The following is a 20429-nucleotide window of genomic DNA, read 5'->3' on the forward strand; positions in this document are numbered from 1 at the left end:
GTATTTAACGAGGTACTGAATACTATGGAGAAATGGTCAGTCAGTACAAAATGCAAGGGTGAACAAAGTGGAGGTACTGCTGCACAGACTGTAACACTTCTGAGGAATCCAAGTAATAGAAACAATGCCGGAATTTCAGACCACCTGCATTTCCCTACCACCTACACCCACAGACAAGCAATGTATAAAAAGCCATGGGTAGGTGCTCAGAAAATCCTATCACACTTCTTGTTAATGCTGTTCAGAACATTGCAAACAGAGACTGGCAAAGCTAAGAGCAGTTTTGCTAAGCTTCTACTTGGAAAAGGCCCTGGATAAACTACAGTGGAGCTCAGGCTTTTGAGGCAGGAAAAGAGAGAGCTGTGGTGGAAGATAAAAGCTGCAGGGAAGGATGACACTGAGAGGTGACTGACAGCATGGGCATTATTTAAAATCTTCCCTGGGTCAATTCAGTGTCAAAAGAGATGTTGCTACCCATCTGAAAAGTTTCCTCCTATATTGGAACTAGGTGCATTTGCCTTAAACACAGGACTTTAAAGTAAAATAATGCTCAAAGGTTTTCAGGCACCCTGTGTTTTTTTTTTAATAACAGCAGTATTTAACCTGTCTTTTATCTGTTTTAAAGACAAGACAGATATTCCAAGCTAGATCACCTTACAACAGATACTTGTGCTCAGAAAAGCTGAGTCATCAGGAACTCTGAAGTCCTGAATCAGGCTTTCAAATTGAAATATGGCAAATACTTTCTAGTTAGATATACAAAACTCACTCCTACTCCTCTTAACCAGACACACAAGCATCTCACTACCTGGTTATAAAACTAACCTCAGCACAGGCTGGAGACAAGCTTATCACCAGCTAGCCAGCTCTTAATTGGGGTTCCTTCCATGGGAATTACTGCTCTGGTAAACCCAGCTGCGTGGAGGGTATTCAGAATTCTAATATAATGTTTAAATTCAGACTGACCTGTCATACCAAACACTGATGCCAGCAAACAGGAGACATTGCTGACTTTCATGTATGGGTTTTTCAGGATTTTTTTTTTTGTTATGTTTTCCACAAATCCAGGCTCTTCTGTAATATAATGTCTTAATTCTTTCACATTTAGGACTTTGTCTTCAGAACTGTGGGGAAAAATGAACGGGCCTGCAGCTTCAAGCCTACTCTTCAACTGCTCAAATCAATCAAATTTCAGTTTGGAAACATCAGAGCAATGTGGCAAAGAGACACACCTTGAGAATATGATTTTTGCCACTTTCTACTTTCTGGATTTCATCCTGGCTTTTGCTGGCAATGCCCTGGCTCTTTGGCTTTTCATCCGGGACCAGAAGTCAGGCACGCCTGCCAACATTTTCCTGATGCATCTTGCTGTGGCTGACCTGTTCTTTGTGCTGGTACTCCCCACCCGGCTGGTGTACCATTTTTCTGGTAACCACTGGCCATTTGGTGAGATCCCATGCAGACTCACTGGCTTCCTTTTTTACCTCAACATGTATGCCAGCATCTACTTCCTGATGTGCATCAGTGTCGACCGTTTCCTGGCCATCGTGCACCCGGTGAAGTCCATCAAGCTCCGCAGGTCCCGCTATGCCCACGTGGCATGTGTCTTTCTGTGGGTCATTGTTGGGGTGGCAATGGCACCTCTGCTGCTCAGTGTGCAGACTGTCCAGATGAAAAACACAACTGTCTGCCTGCAGCTCTACAGAGAAAAGGCCTCACGCCACGCCCTTGCGTCCTTAGCAGTGGCATTCACCTTCCCCTTTGTGACTACTGTGACTTGCTACTTACTCATCATCCAGAGCCTGAAGAGTGGGAACAGAGTTGAGAAACATCTGAAGGAAAAAGCTGTCAAAATGATCATCATGGTCCTGATGATCTTTCTAATTTGCTTTGTGCCTTACCACGTCAATCGCTTCATTTATATTCTCCATTACAACGGGAGCAGAGCTTCCTGTGAAACGCAGCGTCTCCTGGCCCTTAGCAACCGCATCACCTCCTGCCTCACCAGCCTCAACGGGGCCCTTGACCCCATCATGTATTTTTTTGTGGCTGAGAAATTCCGTGAGGCTTTGTGCAATCTGTTTTGTATTAAAAAGACCATAATGCTGCCTCAAACATATGAGGGTAAGACAAATGAAAGCTCACTAAGTGCTAAATCTGAACTGTGAACATGACTCTTGTCAGCGTCAGTGCTTCATCTTAAGAACACTCTCTTCCACCAAAATCAGCTGAGAGCACAAATATGCAGCAAGACAGTCCAACCAGAGTCAAACTCATCCTGAGAAGGGAAGTTCTGTTGGTTTTATGGGGCTGCCATTAACAAGAACCCCTTGACCATAGAGAACACGTGTGTTTGTGTTGCTGAAACTGCAAACAGAAGGACAGTTCTTCTGGTTTCCAAGAAATGAAACTGAGGGTTGAGCACTTAGGAATAGGGAAGGGGACAATGAGGGAAATGGACCCATGTATTTTTTTTTTTTTTCAAATAACTTAATTCCCAAAGCACTCAGTGCTTCCTCTGCGCAATGCATACAGCCTTATTGAAAATTTCACATTGTCCCAGCAGTAGAGATCCACTGCCTGATGAAAAACTCCACATTTGCACATCGTGTTTAAGTTTCTGAATTCAAAGTGTTTATATGTAACAGAGAGAAAATTGGCACTAAATGGTGACAAGAAAAAGAAGGCAGACTAGGGCAGAACAGGTACAACGAAAAGGGAAAAAACTCACAAGTTTCCGACAAGATTTACTAGAAGACTGCTTCAATGCTATGGATATAAATGTTACAGGAAATCATGTGACAGGTGAAACATATTGTTACAGAGATAGACACACCTATCTCTCTGCTATGCTTTAGGAACAAGTTCCTTACCATTTTAGATTTGGTCCACAAATTACAAAATCAAACATTATCTTGCTTGAACTGCTTTTATCCTGCTTCCCCAAAACACCCTAAGTGCTATTCCAACAGCCCATTCTAGCAAAATGAGACGCCAAAAAAAATCAATTATGCTCAGCTCAAAAAACTAAGGCACAGAGGTTGCATGCAGTATGAAAAATAAGAGGGAGCTGAGAAGACTCCCTGCTGGACAGATACAAGTATATGACCTTTTCTTCCTTCCTTCACCATTCAGTTAGTGAAAATATAAACTCTAGGAAACTACTAGGCTTTGCTCATAATATATGAAAGCCTAAAATTAACTCTGAATTGTGCAACACTGCTAACTGCTGGACTGTTTTATTTTCTTATACTGATATGCTTTTGTATAAGCTCTCTTTTATTTCTTATTTCTGGATTAAATGCATTAATCAACCTCTAGGATTCATTTTGTATTTCTGCATTTAAAATAAATGATTTCTGAAGACAAGTGGAATCACAGGCTGAAAAGACTTTGCTGTAATCATTGTGTTATTCTTTTGGCCTTTTGCTACATCTTGATTTTCTGCTCAGAGGCTTACTTGATAAAAAGCCTGCCTGAGATCACCTAATCCCTTTTCCTCACTTATTACGCAGCCTTCTGTCTGAAATCCCTTTCTCTTCCAGAACATATTCACTAGCCACTAAAATTTGAGTTTCTTGTTGGAAACAAGAACATGTTTCATTGGATGAAGAACTTCTCACCTAACAAGTTATTCCTAAAGTTTCTTCTGTACCTTTTCAAGCTTTCCTTCTCAGTGTAAAACTAACTGACCACCCTTAGCATCTCACAGCTAACAGTAACACACTGATAAAACTTTCTGACCTCCTGCTCCCTCTTACCTGCCAGCATTCTTCACAAAGCCCAGGTCAGCAAGCGTTACATCACAGAGCTCACAGCGGAAACATTCTGGGTGCCAGTTGTTGTTCATTGCCTTGATAACACGCCCAGTAATGAACTCACCTGCAAAAGGAAACCATGAGATGCATGCAGAAAACAGTCTTATCAAAATCTACTGTTCTTCACAGTCCTTCCACTGCAATTCCATAATTACTATTACAGTCTAACTTTGAAAAAAAAACCCCACACTTATTGCCACAACCAAAACAACCCAAAATCAATGCTGGTATCATGCTTTGTTCTCACTGAGAACTCTTGACTCCTTAAAGCAACCCCAACAACCCCAGCCAAGGCTGGATGTCCCAGTAATGCTGCAAGGTTTGCAAAGCACTGCATTTTTTTAAGCCCTGATGTTGATATTTGCCACTTCTTACCACATTCCCCGCAGCAAGGAGCAAACAGCATCTGGAAGTCATGCTCACAGTACTTCCTACCTTCAAACTGCAAACAAAACAAAGAGAGAAGGAGCCCTCATGAATAACTCAACTGCTTTTACGTCTTGACAGTGCAGCATGATTTTCCATTAATATAACAATTTAGTCAAGGTCAGTCACATTTTCCAGTTCTAGCCCCACACATACCTGTTTTTCAACTCCTAAAGGTTTTAATTAAAGAAATACTCACATATAGCTTGGCCTCATGGTGAATTTGCACAGTTAAATTAATAGCAATGCTGCTACAAAGATGGTAAACATCCTGAATACCCCAATCTTTTTATTATAGTTGTCTTCAATTTCATTTTTGCTTTAGTTTAGTTCAGAACTACTGTTCCTCCTACATGAGGCTAAAACGCATGTCAAAACAAAATACAGCAAGTTTAAACCAACGTGTTATTCAAAATATGTGCTTGAGCATATTCTGTAAAAAAACTCAACCTAGCTTTTAAATGGGTTCACTGATTACAGCTGCCCAACTGGAATAGTTTAGTACAATATGTCTAAAAATAAAGACAAAAAATCACTTTTGTCTAATGAAATATTAAAGCCAGATTGGACAGTGCTTTGAGAAACCTGGTCCAGTGGAAAGTGGTCCTGCATGATGATTTGTAAGGTCCCTTCCAACCCAAACCATTTTGTATGCTGTGATGATTAACAAAACATTTTTTATTTTCTTTTTGAAATGTGTCTTACCCAAAGAGCAGCTTTTGCTGTTACCAAAGAAATACATGAGAAGAAAAAAAGGGAAATTAAGCTGGAAGATCCTCAAAAAAAGGCAACAAATATTTAGGGCTAAGAAATTCAACACGCAAGAAAGCTGAGATTCCTTGCATTTTACCAGAGCTATCTCTCTTCTCTTGCAAGCAGGCTGAGAACTCACCTCATAGAAGAGCCCCTCTGGGAACTGCCGGAAGCACTGGGCACAGACAAAGCAGCTCTCGTGGTACAGCTCCCCATTGCTGTTCACAATCCTCTCGGCAGGGTCGAACCGCGCCTGGCAGCGCTCGCACACGGCGTTCGCCAGAGCATCAGACATGTTACTGCAATAAAGGCAAGAGAAAGAACATTTACAAACACAACATTCCAGCTCCTTTAAACTCCCTTTTACATGAAAAACAAAAAGATCACTGACATCAGTTAGAAATAAGGCTCTGACAACTCATACGTGGCAGATGAGGTCAAGTAACAGATGTACCTATTGCACACTTTTAGCTACTTCACCAAAATTTCACCCCATTACATCATCCTGCTAATAGCTCATAGCAAATACCCACAATTTTTCACAAACCAGCAGTTTGGAGAGCAGCAAACCCAATGATCCTGACTTCTTGGGCCTTCTGGTCTCAGAGTACAGATTTTCTGATGCGCAGTAAGCACTGACATCCCACTGCACTCTCCCCTTCACTGTCAGCAGCAACAAACCATTTCCCACTCTACAGGCCCCTGTCCTCCTGACAAATTAGTTCAAACTGTCAAAGTGTTACGAAGCTATGGGCAGGGAGAAGTCCCTCTAGCTGGCATGCCAATGCCTCAGCTTCGTTTCCTCAGAACATGAGGATAACCCCCCCCCCCCCGCCAAGCCACATTTAATCACATAACATTTCCTCGACCAACCCTAGAATAAGGAATCACCCTAACCTCTTCCACAAAGTTCTCATGCTTGCCAGCATGCTAATGTAAGTTCATGCAGTTTTAAAATGTATATCATACGTGCAAACCAGGAGGGAAAAACCATCAGGTACATCTCAGTTTCTTGTTGCGGTGTGATCTTTTAACCATCAGACTATCCAATAGTACTTTTCCTGAGGTAGGCAATGTGTGCATAAAATGAAAGACAGCTTGCTTTACAAGGCTTTTTTCTTTCTTTTTAGATTCAAAGTTACTCTGAACTGATTTTCCACTGTTAATGTTATTCAACAATCCAACATGCTACTTTCCCCACCTCCTCATGGAGAACAGTAATTCAAAAAGCTTTTCCAGGAGCAGAAGATCCACTTTCCTCTGGTCAGAGGCATGCCTTCCAAAACCAGGCCAGTGTCTGTATTCCAGGACTTCGTGCCCTGAGCACAACTGGAATGAGCAGGAAGCAGCCTCAGACTCCTGGGGCAGCACATCCAGCCCTGACTCCAGCTGCCTGAGCTGAGCCAAGTGTCTCTCCTCTGCAGAGGGAACACCTAGGGCACATCCTAGGCTGTGACTTACAGTCACCCCTCAGTAAAACCAGACTTTCTTTCTACACTGCAATTCCAAGGGAGGCAAAAACCAAGACAGACCCCAATAGTTTCAAGAATGGAGTACCAGTTTAGCAAAAATTTGTTACAACTCATTTCCTTCTTGCAGTACGAAGGATACGTAAAAAAAACCAGACATGGACTGGAATTAGGGACAAGAGGAAATCCTGTAATTTCATAAACTAGAGATCATAGGTTAAAGAAATATTTTTTATTCTGACACAGTACCAAGGGAATGGGTCGACACAAAACCATCAGTGTTTGCAGCAAAGCCAACACCTAATTGGCTTGGTTTTCAGTCACCACTCTTCCAGCTACACCACACAAATCTGTACCAGGACTTGAAAACACAATCCTCCCTTCAAGTGCTTTTTCCCTGTTGAAAAATTCAGTTCCTAAATTCCAAGACTTGAGCTAGCCAACAGCCAAGATTAATAAAGACTGATGTCATCACAGTGAAAAATCTCCTCTAAGAAAAAAAACAGGCAAACCAGCAAGTATTACACTTTAGACACTAACAGCAAAACACCATCTTGTATCTGTCAGGTTTTTTCCTATGTAAAAGTGAAGTCAACATTTAAAAAAAAAAAAACACCCTTAATTTTCTTTCTTTTTTTCTTCCTCCAGAGGAACCCACCAGCGCCAGTATCAACATTCAGGGTGAACTCTGCTAGAGCAGCCACCTCCACAATGGCATTTCACAACAACTCAAGCCTGCAACCTGCACAGCCACGTTCCAGCATGAAATGCACTGCAGCTGTGACACTGCACACCAGCCACTGAAATGCACTGCAGCTGTGACACTGCACACCAGCCACCCCAGGAGGGATTCCCACACAAGTCCCACAGCTCTCCTGGTAAGAAAGATAATGATGACACAGGGACTCCCCTGATGTTGATGCTGCTCAAGACAAGATTTCCTCAAAGGCATAAGAAAGATGGCTGTGATACAGTCTGAGCTGTCCACCCAAATGAGCCAATGAGTGTGACTCATTATGCAAATGAGAGAAACTATTAGTCCAGGAAAATATAAATGAAAGAACCAGTACAAAAAATAACAACTCAGTTCTCTGCCTCAGCTGAAACTTTTGGGAAGAGCCAGACTACAAGAGTCAAGTGAAGCACATCAGCTCCTGACCAATGTATCTCCTGTAATGCAAAATAGCAGCTGTGGCTCTTCGACAATCCACACCAAGAGTTTTGCATCCTTGCTCTTTTTCCATTTTTAACTCTGCATCCGTTTTCACTTAAGACATCCTATTGTTTTGCACTCAAGCTACAATTTGCCACTTCAGCACTGCCCTAAAGATATGACTTTGCATTTATTCAAATGTTTTACTTTAATATTTGCCAATTTCATAATTTCTCTCGAGTACACACCCCTGTACACCCTCTTGTTTATACAAAACCAAGCATTTTTTCAACTAGCTCAAGGTTAAAATTAACCAAAGCTGGAAGGAAGAGGGAGCACCTTGCTAATTCACAGCAATTTTATGGTTCAGTTTAATACACTGCTGCAAAAGCACTTCTGCTGGCAGCACAGGGAAAGGAAGAGTAACACCACAACCATCCTTTTGAAAAGTCTGACTTGCTGTGCCACTCATCAGCTATCTACTCCCAAATCTTTCCCACAAAGGACAGTCCCCAATATAAAGTGCTTCTTCTATTCTGTTTGCTCATTGATTTTCTGCTATTCAGTAAAATAAAGAATCTTCCTCTGTTTTAACAATAAACTGGTGACACAAAGACAGGAAAGGCTGTTAAAACACGATGAGATCAGCATCCTGAAGTTATCCTGCCCTGCACAAACCCAAAAAATAGCAGCATTGAAACAATGCTTTTCCCAATCTTTCATCAGTATGTGCTGTATCTTTAACAGATCATCTTTGACAAAGTACCTGATTTACAGAAATTATGTTTTTTACCATTATAACTAGGTTTCTCATGCTTTTGACTTCTCAGAAGTATTTACTCTAAAGTACCAGCATAGACCTTGAATGGAAAAAAAAAAAGGAACAAAAAATAGAAACAAAAATTCCTTCTTTAAAAGAAGTGGACAGTATCTAGGAGACCCATTCTGCACCACAGGCACAAACAGTACTGGAATATTTGAAAGCATTTTACCTCCTTCTATCACTGAAGTCAATATTACCTCTGTTTGAAAACATTTGTTCACAGGGATCTATCGCTGGTGACAGATAAAGGAAAAAGAAGCAAATGTAATAATTCCACTGCTAAGAGATTAGAAGAAGAGCTCCAGCCTTCATCATCATCATTCATTATCTTAAATGTGGCTACAAGACAAAATGAACCAGACACTGGACAATCAGGAGAACAGATGAACAGCCTCAGATTTTGCCTCAGAAGGAAAGGAACTGCAGGAGCGAGGAGCGCTTCTGTCAGAAAAGCCCAGTCAAAAAAGTTCTTTAATTGGTTTCAAAAGCTTTTTGACTTAAGTGTCACAGAGAGTTCTTCTTCATCACAATGCTGAATGAAGAATTGCTTCAATAGTGACCCAAAACCTTGCAGAGACCACAAAAAGAATGCAAGACAATACTTGGAGATCCAAGAACCCAGGGCATTATCCAAACCTCATCAGAGAGCAAAACTTCTGCTGGGGAACCCTAAAAATGTGTTTTCTGCTCATTCTGGTTTACTGTAGGAGCAAGTGTATACAGAAAATATCACAATATGATTACACTTCCAGTATGTATGCACAGACAGATATGATAAACTGGAAGAGCTATCACCACTTGTTTGTGTCACAGACATCAGCAGCCAAGACAAAAATGAGAGCACTCCAGGAGAGGGGATGGTTTCTATCCCATAGCACAGCTGAGAATTAGTCACTTAAAGCCCTCAATGTTGACAAAGATACAAATGAAATCTGCTGGGACAACACCAGACTGTTTGATTAATTTCACAGATAATGACTAATGCAAAGACAAAAGAAAGAGGAAGGGTGTCAGTTCATGAACTAGTGCTGAAAAACAGCCCCCAGATACCCTTATCATTCCAAAATCTCTTACCTATAATTCACTTATCTGGACAACTTTCCCAAACTGAATTAACTTCTTTAGTATGCTTATTATTAAACTTGTCATAAAATGTTGGAAAAAAACTATTTCCCATTCGTTCAATGCATGATTTGTTGTGCATTTGATAAACTATGTGCATAGCTTAACATTTTCAGCATTTCTCATTATGCTTGCATTGAATTTTCAGTTCATGCTAAATACTTTTTCACTGCCTAAATAAGAAATGAATAGTTTCTCTCAGTATATCTTTCTTGATCATGCCATCCTGAAACTCTCTTGTGAAATAAACATTTTTCTTCCTTATTTAGAACACAGGGATAACCATAATTAAGAAAAATGTACAAATGCAACTTATGGTCACAATATGGAAAAAACCAACCTCTCCTTGGGCCCACCAGCAACAGCAATTTGCAATTGAGTAGAAACTGGAGAAGTTTAAAAAAAAACCCTGCACATATTGGAGCTGAGGCCAGAGTACAAGGTCTGTATGTCTGACCTGCAGGAAGCTGTAATCAGGCAGACTTTTGAGACCAGCAGCAACAAAATTCTCTTGGTATTCACACAGAAAAAAGTCCTATGCCATGGATACTTGGGAGTCCCTCTCAACACCAAGACATACTTATTGCCAGTAAATGATGACCAATTACTTGTAAAGACACACAGTTAGCAGTGTTCACTCAGTCCAGGTAAATATCAACATAAAGAAATGTACAGGTTTTAAATAAAATATTCCTCTTACCCAGGAAAACCACCCTCTTATTATCAAGCATGTACCACTTCATCCAGAATATCTATTTGAGAAAACTCCTTATGGACATTAAATCTTACTCCACTTCCACTAGCTCAAAGGAGCTTAAATGTGATGTTTGTTTACCAGCATTGACAACACAAATCATTCCCCACACATATTCACCAATTATCTCCAACTAGTAGCAGCACTACTGCTGGATTACTCTCCTTCGCCTGAATAAAGGACATAAACTATCAAGGCCTATCAGGAAGGAGAAGCAAAAATTATCACTAGCTCAAAACCCATAGATAAAATAATTCAGGAGAGAAACATCTCAAAGGGATTAAAATTGTCAACACTGTGACCTGCTCGATGAAACCAGAATATATTGGCTCTATGCTTACTTTGCTTCAAGAACTATGATGTGAAAAACATACTCAGTTTACTTGTACATCTGCTTTTTCAGAGCTTTTCCTTCCTCTCACAGGCCTCTTCCGTGCTTCTCACTTTTCCTGACCAGCACTGCCTTCCCTCAATGGCATCACCATTTCCTTCACCTCCTTGTCAGCCCCCTCCTTGTTAAATTCTCATACATTCACACCCACAGCTTCTTGTAAGAAAAATAAAAAAATTACCAACTAACTGAGAGCTGTTAGCTAAACAGCAGGAAAAGAAGGGTTTTAGTGAGGGATGCACAACTCACATTGAGAGGCCAAACTAATTCCTCATGTCCAGGTAAGCATCAGGCCTTCCTGCTAAGAAAAGTCTAAAATTCAGAACCGATTGCTAGAAAAAGAAAATTATCTTTCCTGGATGCTCACTACTCTCTCCAGTGACTCAGACTTCAGATCCCATATTGCTGCTGCAGCTCACAGTTCTCCCACAATACAAGAAACTAAGTTGGATTTAACTCCTGCTAATTTACTGCCACAGCATATATTGCAGTTGAGACAGCCACAATACACAGAGTATCACAATTTCAGAAAGCTTCAACCCATACACAGTAACACCTCACCTCTTCAGATGGCTTCAGGTGTCTGCCCATACAGAGTAAAATCATGTCACGTCAGAAGGCTGCAAGCATCTACCCTCCTTGTTCCTTAGCCCAGCCTTTTATCCCCTCCTGTTGATGCACTGCACCTGTGTGCCCCTCATTGTTAATGCACTGCACCTGTGTGCCCTCTGCTCCCTTTGGTGGTTGGTCAGTGCCCCTGGGCACTCCATGGCTCATTGCTGTCAGTGCTGCTCACCTGTTTCTCACAGCTGTAGCCCATTAGGGATGAGGTTTGGCCATTACCACAAACTGTGTACCTACAATTTACCTTCTGCACAAAATTAACTAATGAAAATTCAGGAGTAAAATTGTAATGTGAGGTCTGGAAAAAGTAATGATCATATCAAGCAATGGAATTGTCTGGACAGATTTAAGAAGCTCTGGTTTACATGTTCTCATGAAGCAGCTACAGTTGAAAGCTTTGGTTTCTGAAGCTGGATTGGAGTTATTTACAAAACCTAAAATCAACAAGCTTGCTATTAACAGTACAGGTAAAAAATTGACTACTGAACCCTAAAATCCAAAGAATGATTTCATCAACATTTTGAAAAAAATTACTGCATTTCACCCCTTTTTTACTCCTACAGTGCCCAAATGCTTCACCATTAACACCACTAGCACTGTCACAGTTTAACACTGGCCAAACACCAGGCACCCAAACAGTCGCTCACTCACCCTCCCCTGCTACAGCTGGGCAGAAGAGAGGAAAAAAATTAAACAAAGGGTTCATGAGTTGAGATAAGGACTGGGAGAAAACACTCCCAGGCAAAACAGGCTCAACTTAGAGGTACAAAGTGAATTTCTTACCAAAAAAGTGAAAGGAGGATAATGAGAAGTAAAATAAGCCTTTAAAACACCTTTTTTCCCCCCCCAACACCTCCCTCCTTCCAATGGAGAGTGCAGGGACACAGGGCATGGGGGTTTTGGTCCGTTCATCACCCGTGGTTTCTCTCACTGCTCAGGGAGAGGAGCCACTCCTCTGTGAGACAGTGGGGTCCCTTCCCACAGGAGACACGTCTCCAACGTGGCTCCAATCTCACATGCAGCTGTCCTCCCAAAACCGCAGCATAGGTCACTCTTCCACAGGGTGCAGTCCTCCTCCAGCTTGGAAGCAGGGACCCCTCTCTTCACCAGACCTCCCAATGGATCACAGCCTTCTCCAGGCATCCACCCGCTCCAGTGTGGGCACCTCTCCCATGGGCTGTGGGTGGATCTCTGCATCCCCCATGGATCCCCATGGGCTGTGGGTGGATCTCTGCATCTCCTGTGGATCCCCATGAGCTGTGGGTGGATCTCTGCATCTCCTGTGGATCCCCATGAGCTGTAGGAGCACAGCTGCTTCACCAAGGTCCTCACCACAACCTGCAGCGGAATCTCAGCTCCAGCACCTGGAGCCCCTTCTCCTTCTCCACTGACCTTGGTGTCCACATTGTTTCCCTCACGTGTTCTCACTTCCTTCTCTTCTCTGGCTAGAAAAATCTGTGCCCCACTCTATCTTGATATTCTTCTTCAATGTTATCACAGAGACATTACCAATAGCTCTAACTGGCCCAGCCTCGGCCATGTCCATCTTCAGAGCCATCAGGCACTGGCTCTGCCAGACATGATGGAAGCTTGCAGCAGCTTCTCACAGAAGCCACCTCTGTGGCCCCCCCGCTACCAAAAACAAGGCCATGCAAAACCAACACAAGCACTAATGCTGGTTCTGAACAGTCTAGCACAGAAATGGGAAAGGTTCTCCATTGTTGCCTTCCTGTTATTGTTAAAAACTGAAAGCTTTCTGATCAGGAAAGTCCTTCTTAATCTACTTGGAAATGAAAACAAAGCGACCTCATCCCCTCAGGCTCTGTGCCAACAAGTCTCACTTTAAATAAAGCAGCCCCACTACCAGAACCGAAAATCTATCAAATCCTGGAAAATGCTTTAACAATGCCATTCCCTTCATCTTGGAAACATACCCACGAGTCCCAACTGCCGTGTCTGTCCTGCTGCTCAGCAGTGACCCTGTGCCGCTCAGGCGATCCTGCCGACGCTGGTAAAGCTTGGAGGCTGCCAGCCCCCGGAGCCTGAGGCCGGCCATGGCACCCCCGGCCCCTCCGCAGGGGAATGCAGGGACACAACTGGAGCAACACCGGCAGCACGACACTCAGTGAGTCACCTTCCTTTGGGCTGTTGCGTTTACATTTTAGAAGAGCTGAAGCAGGATGCATAGACACCCCATCAAGCACTGCCTGTCTGCCATTCTGCCACATTCTTAAAGATCTGACAGCCTCTTTCCTGTATTCCACTAGGAATTATCTACTTAATGCAGCACACTAGGGGCCACATCAGCACCTCATTCTTTCCTATCCTTGCAGAAAGCATCTGCATAAATGTCACAACTGAGGTAAAAAAAAAAAAAAATCCTGAGTCTTCACATATTTAAGACAATTAAATCAAGAAAATTTTCTGATCAAAGCCTAACGAAATGGAGAAAGGCAAAGCAGATTCCTAGAGCTCTTGATAGCAAACACTACAGTTTACTGCAGATCAGTATCTGACCCTGGCATCTCCAAGCACATCCCTGCAGGCTGCTGTACTACACCATGTCCTAAGATACTGTAAACAACAGAGCTGTTCCTTCCACTTGGACAAAGCATATTCCAAGAAACAAGGTTGCAAACACTTCTGCTCTCCGGACTCATTGCAGCTGCTCACAGCAGAGGGTCAGGAAGCAGGGAGGAAGAACATACTTGGCATTCCAGGCTCCAGAGCTCTCTGGCCTTCAAGCATTACCATGAAAAATATCCTAAGAGTTATTATTAACAAATTACTTTTTAGTATATTGTAAGAAAACAAAAGGGGAGGGAAAGGGAGGGGAGAGGATTTTTGTAGCATGAGCATGAAATACAGCTTGGCAAGCTACAGAGGAAAAAAATGAGGGGACTGATGACTTCATGAGTTCTAAATTAATATTAACAAGCAGGAATCCCTTCTGACACTTAAAGAAAAACAGAAGGGTTTACCGGGGCCCAGGAAAACAGGCATGAATAAAGAACAAAATACTTATAAATTCACAAATCAGCAGCCTTAAAATCTACCATGCACCCCTCATTTTCTTGAGAGTTTCAGCTCCTGACCTGACAGCAATCTGCTACCACCATTTCCTTCAAACTGTAAGTGTAGTTTATCCATTTATATTTTAGAATACAAACGGAATAAAGAAATATGTCCTCCATGCTGGGTGTCTCTGCTGACCTTTGAAATTTTAGAGCAATAAACAATTTTTAAAATGTAAGATTAAATCACCATTTTACTTCCAAAAACCAAAATATTAAATCACCACAACAATAATCACCCTTATCCTTAAGTAATCTGACAAAAAACCCTACTTCTCTTTCAGACACTTTAAGATTTTACCTGACTCATATGACATTATTCTATTGATTTTCAAATAATCACTCTTCCATGGAAACTACGACTGTCTTCTTCAAAAGGGAAGATGAGGGAGTTAAAGAGAAAAAAAACCAAAATCTCAACAGCAAACATCCTGTTCTTCCCATCCCTCAACACAAGCTCACTCACTCACTCCTCTCTTGCCACCTTACATACAGAGTGAAAATGCATGGGTTTGTTTTTCCTTTCCCTCTTGATATATTGCTTTTAAGAGACAGGGTTGATGCCAAACTCTACAGGTGGTTACTTTCTGGGCCAAAGCAGAGAAGAAAGCAGCCAGACTTCTTTCAGGCATTTTCAGGTTCTTCCTCAGAAAAGGACCTCTATGGCCCCAGAACAGACTAAGGACCTTCCTATCTAGAGAGCAACAGAGAGCAAATTTACATAGAAAGATTAAGATTAAAACCACATTTTCAGCCCAGAAGAGCAGAAAGGGCTGCTCCTAACTCAGAGAGATAAAACATCTCTCATTTAATGCAGGTACTGTCTACTCAGCACCAAGAACCTTTTGTAATATTGTCCTTTATACTCCCTCCTCTTTCAACCCATTTTTACTTGCAATTGCTTTGTGTAAAGCAGCAGCAGCTCTCTACTGAATTAAAAAAGTATTTAACTAGCTAGCCTAATTGAAAATAATACACTCTTATTTCTTACCTTCACTGGATTAGGAACAATCAATAAGCATATCTGTAAATGCAGCTGCTCTTCTTTTGTTGACTACAGGAAGTACATAGGCGTATCCAGATCCCAATTTGACTAAGTATAGTGATAACAAAAATTTCTTATGAAGATAATTATGCTCTGAAACATGCACTTGGGAAGTATTTTTTCTTAGGCTTTGTATTAGCTTACTTTCTAAAGGCAACACAAAACAGCCAAAGCATATTTCACCCGTGAGTTTTCTAATCAACATCATAGCAGCAAAGTCTTAAAGGAAACTCTTCCATTCTTGTTTAATTTCTACTTTGGGCATTTGATAGTGAGCTACAGCTCACTGGTCACAGATCCTCCTTCTTAGGAATAAGCCCATCACAGTAACAGAGCAAAATAAAACAACAAAATCCAGCTAACCAAACAAGATTAATCAACTCCACCCCAAACTCCAACAATCCTCAAAAAGGCAAAAGTCAAAATGAACAGATGGACTAAATACATCAAATACAATTCTAGAAGCAGTCTTCCCTTATTTATTGGTAAGGAAGTACCATAGTTAACTTCTAAATGTTCCAAAAATCATACCAACTGTATTTATCAACAGTGAAAATCACAGAAAGACTGCTTAGAAACATACTGTTCTTACATCTAACACACTATCTCTTATACAGAATTAATTTTCAAATATAGTTAAAACACCATGTAACCTCATAAAACTAAAGAGTGTGGCCAGCAGGTCAGGGAGGTGGCTCTCCTCCTCTATTTCCCCAATAGCCCAGCCCAGACCTGGCAGTCACAAATACTATTTTTAAAATCCAATTATCTAGTTATCAGTTTTCTCAAGTAAACGCAATCCTCACACTGTAAAAATATAACTAGTGATATGTTTAAGACATGCATTTAATTTGCTAGACAGCCACCTAATTTTAGTAATTTTTTTACCATGAGTACACAAAAAGAAAGATGTGCATTTCTTTTTCCTGGACTTATATGTTTCCCTAATGCTAAAAATCAATAAATAAAATCAATGCAGTTTTTTTAATTCAGGAGATGCTCTCTGCAGCCAAATGAAACAGAACACCACATTAATTGAGTTATTTTTCATGTATTTTAATATTAATAATGCATCTCTAATCAGAGTATCTAGAAGAGAGTCCTTCCATATTTCTATTTTATAAGAAAGGTGAAGTGAAAAAGAATGCAGTTTCAGCACCCCATGTTTTCCAGTCTTTTTTACTTTAGAACACTAAAACAACACCATCATTCCCTGCGTCAACAGTTTCAAGACCAAAGGGACATTTATGACCATTCCTGGCTCAGGAAGGCTCCCACTGATGGATATTGTAGGCATGCTCCAGCTGTGAAGCAGTTCCTCTCCTCCCAGAACCCTAAAATTCCCATGTCCCAAAAGCTGGAGAACATCTGACTATATAGTGTCAGCAGACTTGAAGAACTACCAGATAACAAACAGGGAACAACATTTGGGTACCACTCAGCAGAGTGAGCCCTAGCTGGATCTAAGGAAGAACATTCTCAATGCTGAATTCTTTGCAATGCCATAGGAGTCTGTCCCAGCCTGAAAAACAACACTGACACAGTGCTTGTCAATGGCATTGGCCAGGCAAGGCGCTGAGCAGAGCAAGTTTCACAGACACTGTAAAGCCTTGATGGGAAACCACCACCCTAAATGGACGATACTATTAACAAGGAAACAGCCAACTGAGGTACAGCTGTGACAAACACCTTCAGTAAATTGTCCTGTCCTAGGAACTACAGCAGACAGAACTTTAGAAAGAAATGTTTACAGCTGACAAACTTCCCAGGGCAAACAGCTCTGAAAACATTAAATAACACCCGTGTTCATTTTTCACAAGCTAAAGCCAAGGCCTGCTCATTTTAACAGCCCTGTGAAGTAAACCCAAGGAAAAGGGAACAGAAGTCCTGCATCACTTTAAACTGCACATTTTGCAGTATCTCAGCTATCCTGGAGTTGTCCACCCAGGCTCACACTTCGTGTCAGAGCTTCCAATGAACAGTGTTACACTTTAACTGGCAAGTTTCAGGAGAAGCATGGAGAGAAGACAAAGATTACTGTCCACTGGCATTTCCTACTGTCCTCATGAGTGACTTCACCTGAGATAAGCCTGTCATTCTAAACAGTACCATGCCACAGTTCTGAAAAAATAAAATCAGCTGGCTTCATACAGCCACAGCTCTTTCAAAGTCCTCTCCATCCTTTCTCCATTTAAGAGCTGGATGGATAGCCATGACCTGTGAGCATTTAAGGCTCCTGAGTCTTCATCCAGCTGTAAGAAAATGAATGTCAACTTGTAAATACACACCTGTTTCACACATCAGAAAAATAAAAAAGGGACCATTAAAGACATGAGGCAAAACCCAGAAGACTTTCGAGCATGTATAATCATCCAAGGGCATCAATTTGTCATCACAGAGGCCAAAAATAATACATTCCCAAATCACAGATGAGCATACACAATTATTCAGCAGGTTCTCACACCCAACAACCCACTAATCAGGATCCATTTTGATCAGAAAAGCTGCGTAATACAAACATCAAGACTTGACACAAATGGAAAGTGAATATTTATACACAAAGTGCTCTGAATCCATCTCAGTATTCCTAATCACAAAGAACAATCCTTCAGAACTACAGTAAAATAGCAGAACTCACAAGGCTGAGTGTCCTAAAAAGGGCATCTTGCTGATTGTAGTATTATGTCTTCATGCTTCTCATCTCCAAAACATTTCACAAAAGCAAGCTTATTTTCACAAACTGCTTATAACATCTGGGTTTTATTTTACAGATGGGACAAAAAAGTGACATTACAGCACTTGTGCAAACCCTCGCAAAGCGCCAGAAAATGCCTTCCCCGCTCCTCTTCTCATGTACAACTGTCAATTAAGTTTCTTCACAGAGTTCTCCACTGTCAGATGGCACGAGAGGAGAATCAAGCACCAGATTTAAACAGCTCCCGGAACATGTTAACTCTAATGCAAGCTTGAAGAGGAGAGTGAATTTGTGGGCAGAGGGGCTGCGTGCAGATCGGTGTGGAGGGCCCCGACGGGGCAGCGGTGCGGGCACACCAGGCGCAGGCTGCCAGCCCGGGTCACGGCGTGCGGCCAGAGAGCCCGGCGCTGCGCAAGCACAGCTCTCATCTACAGCTGCTCACATGTACAGCAGCTCACATCTACAGCTGCTCGCCCAGCTTTGCCTCTGCTCTGCCCTCCGCTGTGTCCCCGCGCAGGGCTCAGGCACAGCGGAGCAGCTCCGCGCTTGCACGCCGGGCCGGAGCGTGCCCCGCTCCGCCCAGGCCTCACAGCAGCAAAGCCTTCTGCCCCGACCCTTCCCGCAGGCGCCCCATGGCGTTACCCGGGGCCAGAAGCAGCTGTTCCCGACACGTCGCGGCCGGCCCAGGGCGGTGAAGGCGGGCACGGCCCAGACCCCCGCCCGGCTCCCGTGTGCCCGGCCTCACCTGCCCGTCATGGCGGCGAACCCCGCGCTGTCACCGAGGGGCTCCGGGGCGGGACAGGCGGCTCGGCCGCGGCGCTGCGGCCCCGGCGGCCTGCGCTGACCCCGCCCCGGCGGCGGCCCCGGCCCCTTGGGTGTGGGCGGGCACCGCAGCCCTCGGTGACTCAGGGCAGCCCCCCCGGACCTGCGCATACTTTTCCTATAAAGGCAAAGAAATATGGAATAGCGAGGCTGGGGAGCCGAAGGACGGGGGAGGCGGCGGGACAGGCACAGGCACAGGCACGGCGTTTTCCCCTGCCCTGCCGCCGAAGCTGCTTCACCCAGCTGGCAGTAAACCCATGGCAGCCGCTGTGAGTGTGGCGATAAGGGGGCAGCGCTGGCCGAGCCGCTGCCGGGCGCGCAGTCACATACACCGCACTGACGGGACTTGGTTCCTGAGATCGGAGCAGCCGCGCTTCGAGCCAGTTCTGCGGGCTACTCATCCCTGCAAACAGCCCCCCGGCGAGGGGAAGCGGCTTTCCGGAGTTTTACCCTTCGGGTGCAGAAGACGGGTCTGGAAGGCTTCTAGAAAGTGATCACGGCAACCATTGCTACTGAAGGATGAGGGACCGCACTCCCCAAGGCGGGCCCCTCCAAGTGCGACGTTTTTCATAATGTCATCCATTCTTGCCCATGTTAAAGAATACTCTGATGTAAAGCTAACCACCAAATGTCATAGGAAGCTTCTGACAAAAAGCAATTTCAATCTTTATTTTCATCTTGTGAGATAGCCCAGGATGCTGTGACTCACCGTTCTTTCATGTACTGTTGCATTTTAAGAGTGATGATTGAAAATCTGTCTGTGCTCGCTGTGTTTTCTGGTCTCCAAACAATCTCATTTTTCAGCCCTACAGTAAACATTTAAAACATTACATCATTCCTCCCACAGCTATCTGACTGTTAGCCAGGTATCCTAACGCAAAACACCACAATGCCATGCAGTCTTAGACTTTACCCTACTTGCTGTGCACCATAGGCAGTGAGTGAACTCCTTCCTCACAGGAACTGGAGGTCAGGCATTGCTCAGCCCTTGGTGTGTCAGCTGTCCTTTCTCCTTGCTGCCCCAGCCGCTTTCCTGGGTTCAGCAGAGGGTCTTTCTTCACCTTTAGCAGAGATGGGGCAATGTTTCCCTGTCAGTAGTCCTTAAGGAGCTGGAGTGGCTTGGGCTGGAGAAGAGAGGGCAAGGGGGCTTGTGCTGTGTGAAGGTAACTTGTGCTGTGTGAAGGTAATTTTCCCTGAGTGAGAGAGGACTTGTTGCAGATTGGGAAAGAGAAGATTTTGCATGATTTGAAGCGTGGTACTGTAAGAGAAGCCATGGCAGGCTTTCAGGAGGAGCTGTGCTGCTGCCCTGCAGGATGGTGTGATTGGAGAGTGTCTGGAGGGCCTGCAGGAAGGGTGCACTTGGTGTCGATGTGTAAGGCCGTGGAGAGCCAGCGTTGCTCAGCTGGGGCCATAAGGCTGAGTGAGGCTGAGGCCAGGAGCCCCAGGTCACCTGGGCAGGA

At 43.3% G+C, this 20429-nt stretch overlaps 2 protein-coding genes across 4 annotated transcripts in view; one reads left to right on the forward strand and one right to left on the reverse strand.

Moving 5' to 3' along the window:
- LIMS2 (LIM zinc finger domain containing 2) overlaps positions 1–19006 on the reverse strand; it is a 32309-nt gene extending 13303 nt beyond the window's left edge. Inside the window, exons 1-4 of one of the 3 annotated variants that reach the window (XM_059855246.1) lie at positions 18893–19006; positions 5137–5296; positions 4194–4260; positions 3762–3882 (exon numbers count right to left, since the gene is read on the reverse strand). In XM_059855246.1, the coding sequence (XP_059711229.1) occupies positions 3762–3882; positions 4194–4260; positions 5137–5296; positions 18893–18903 (359 nt within the window). In that variant the 5' untranslated portion in view covers positions 18904–19006. Of the gene's footprint in view, positions 1–3761; positions 3883–4193; positions 4261–5136; positions 5297–13267; positions 13396–18789 lie in introns of those variants that run through there. The other 2 variants (XM_059855247.1, XM_059855244.1) reach the window with 2 other exon arrangements.
- On the forward strand, positions 1137–2168 carry GPR17 (G protein-coupled receptor 17). Its single transcript, XM_059854874.1, has one exon. The coding sequence runs from the start codon at positions 1137–1139 to the stop codon at positions 2166–2168; it is 1032 nt and encodes a 343-aa protein (XP_059710857.1).
- Positions 19007–20429: the final 1423 nt, after the last annotated feature.

The sequence above is a fragment of the Haemorhous mexicanus genome, chromosome 10, assembly GCF_027477595.1.
Source record: "Haemorhous mexicanus isolate bHaeMex1 chromosome 10, bHaeMex1.pri, whole genome shotgun sequence".
Lineage (NCBI taxonomy): Eukaryota > Metazoa > Chordata > Aves > Passeriformes > Fringillidae > Haemorhous > Haemorhous mexicanus.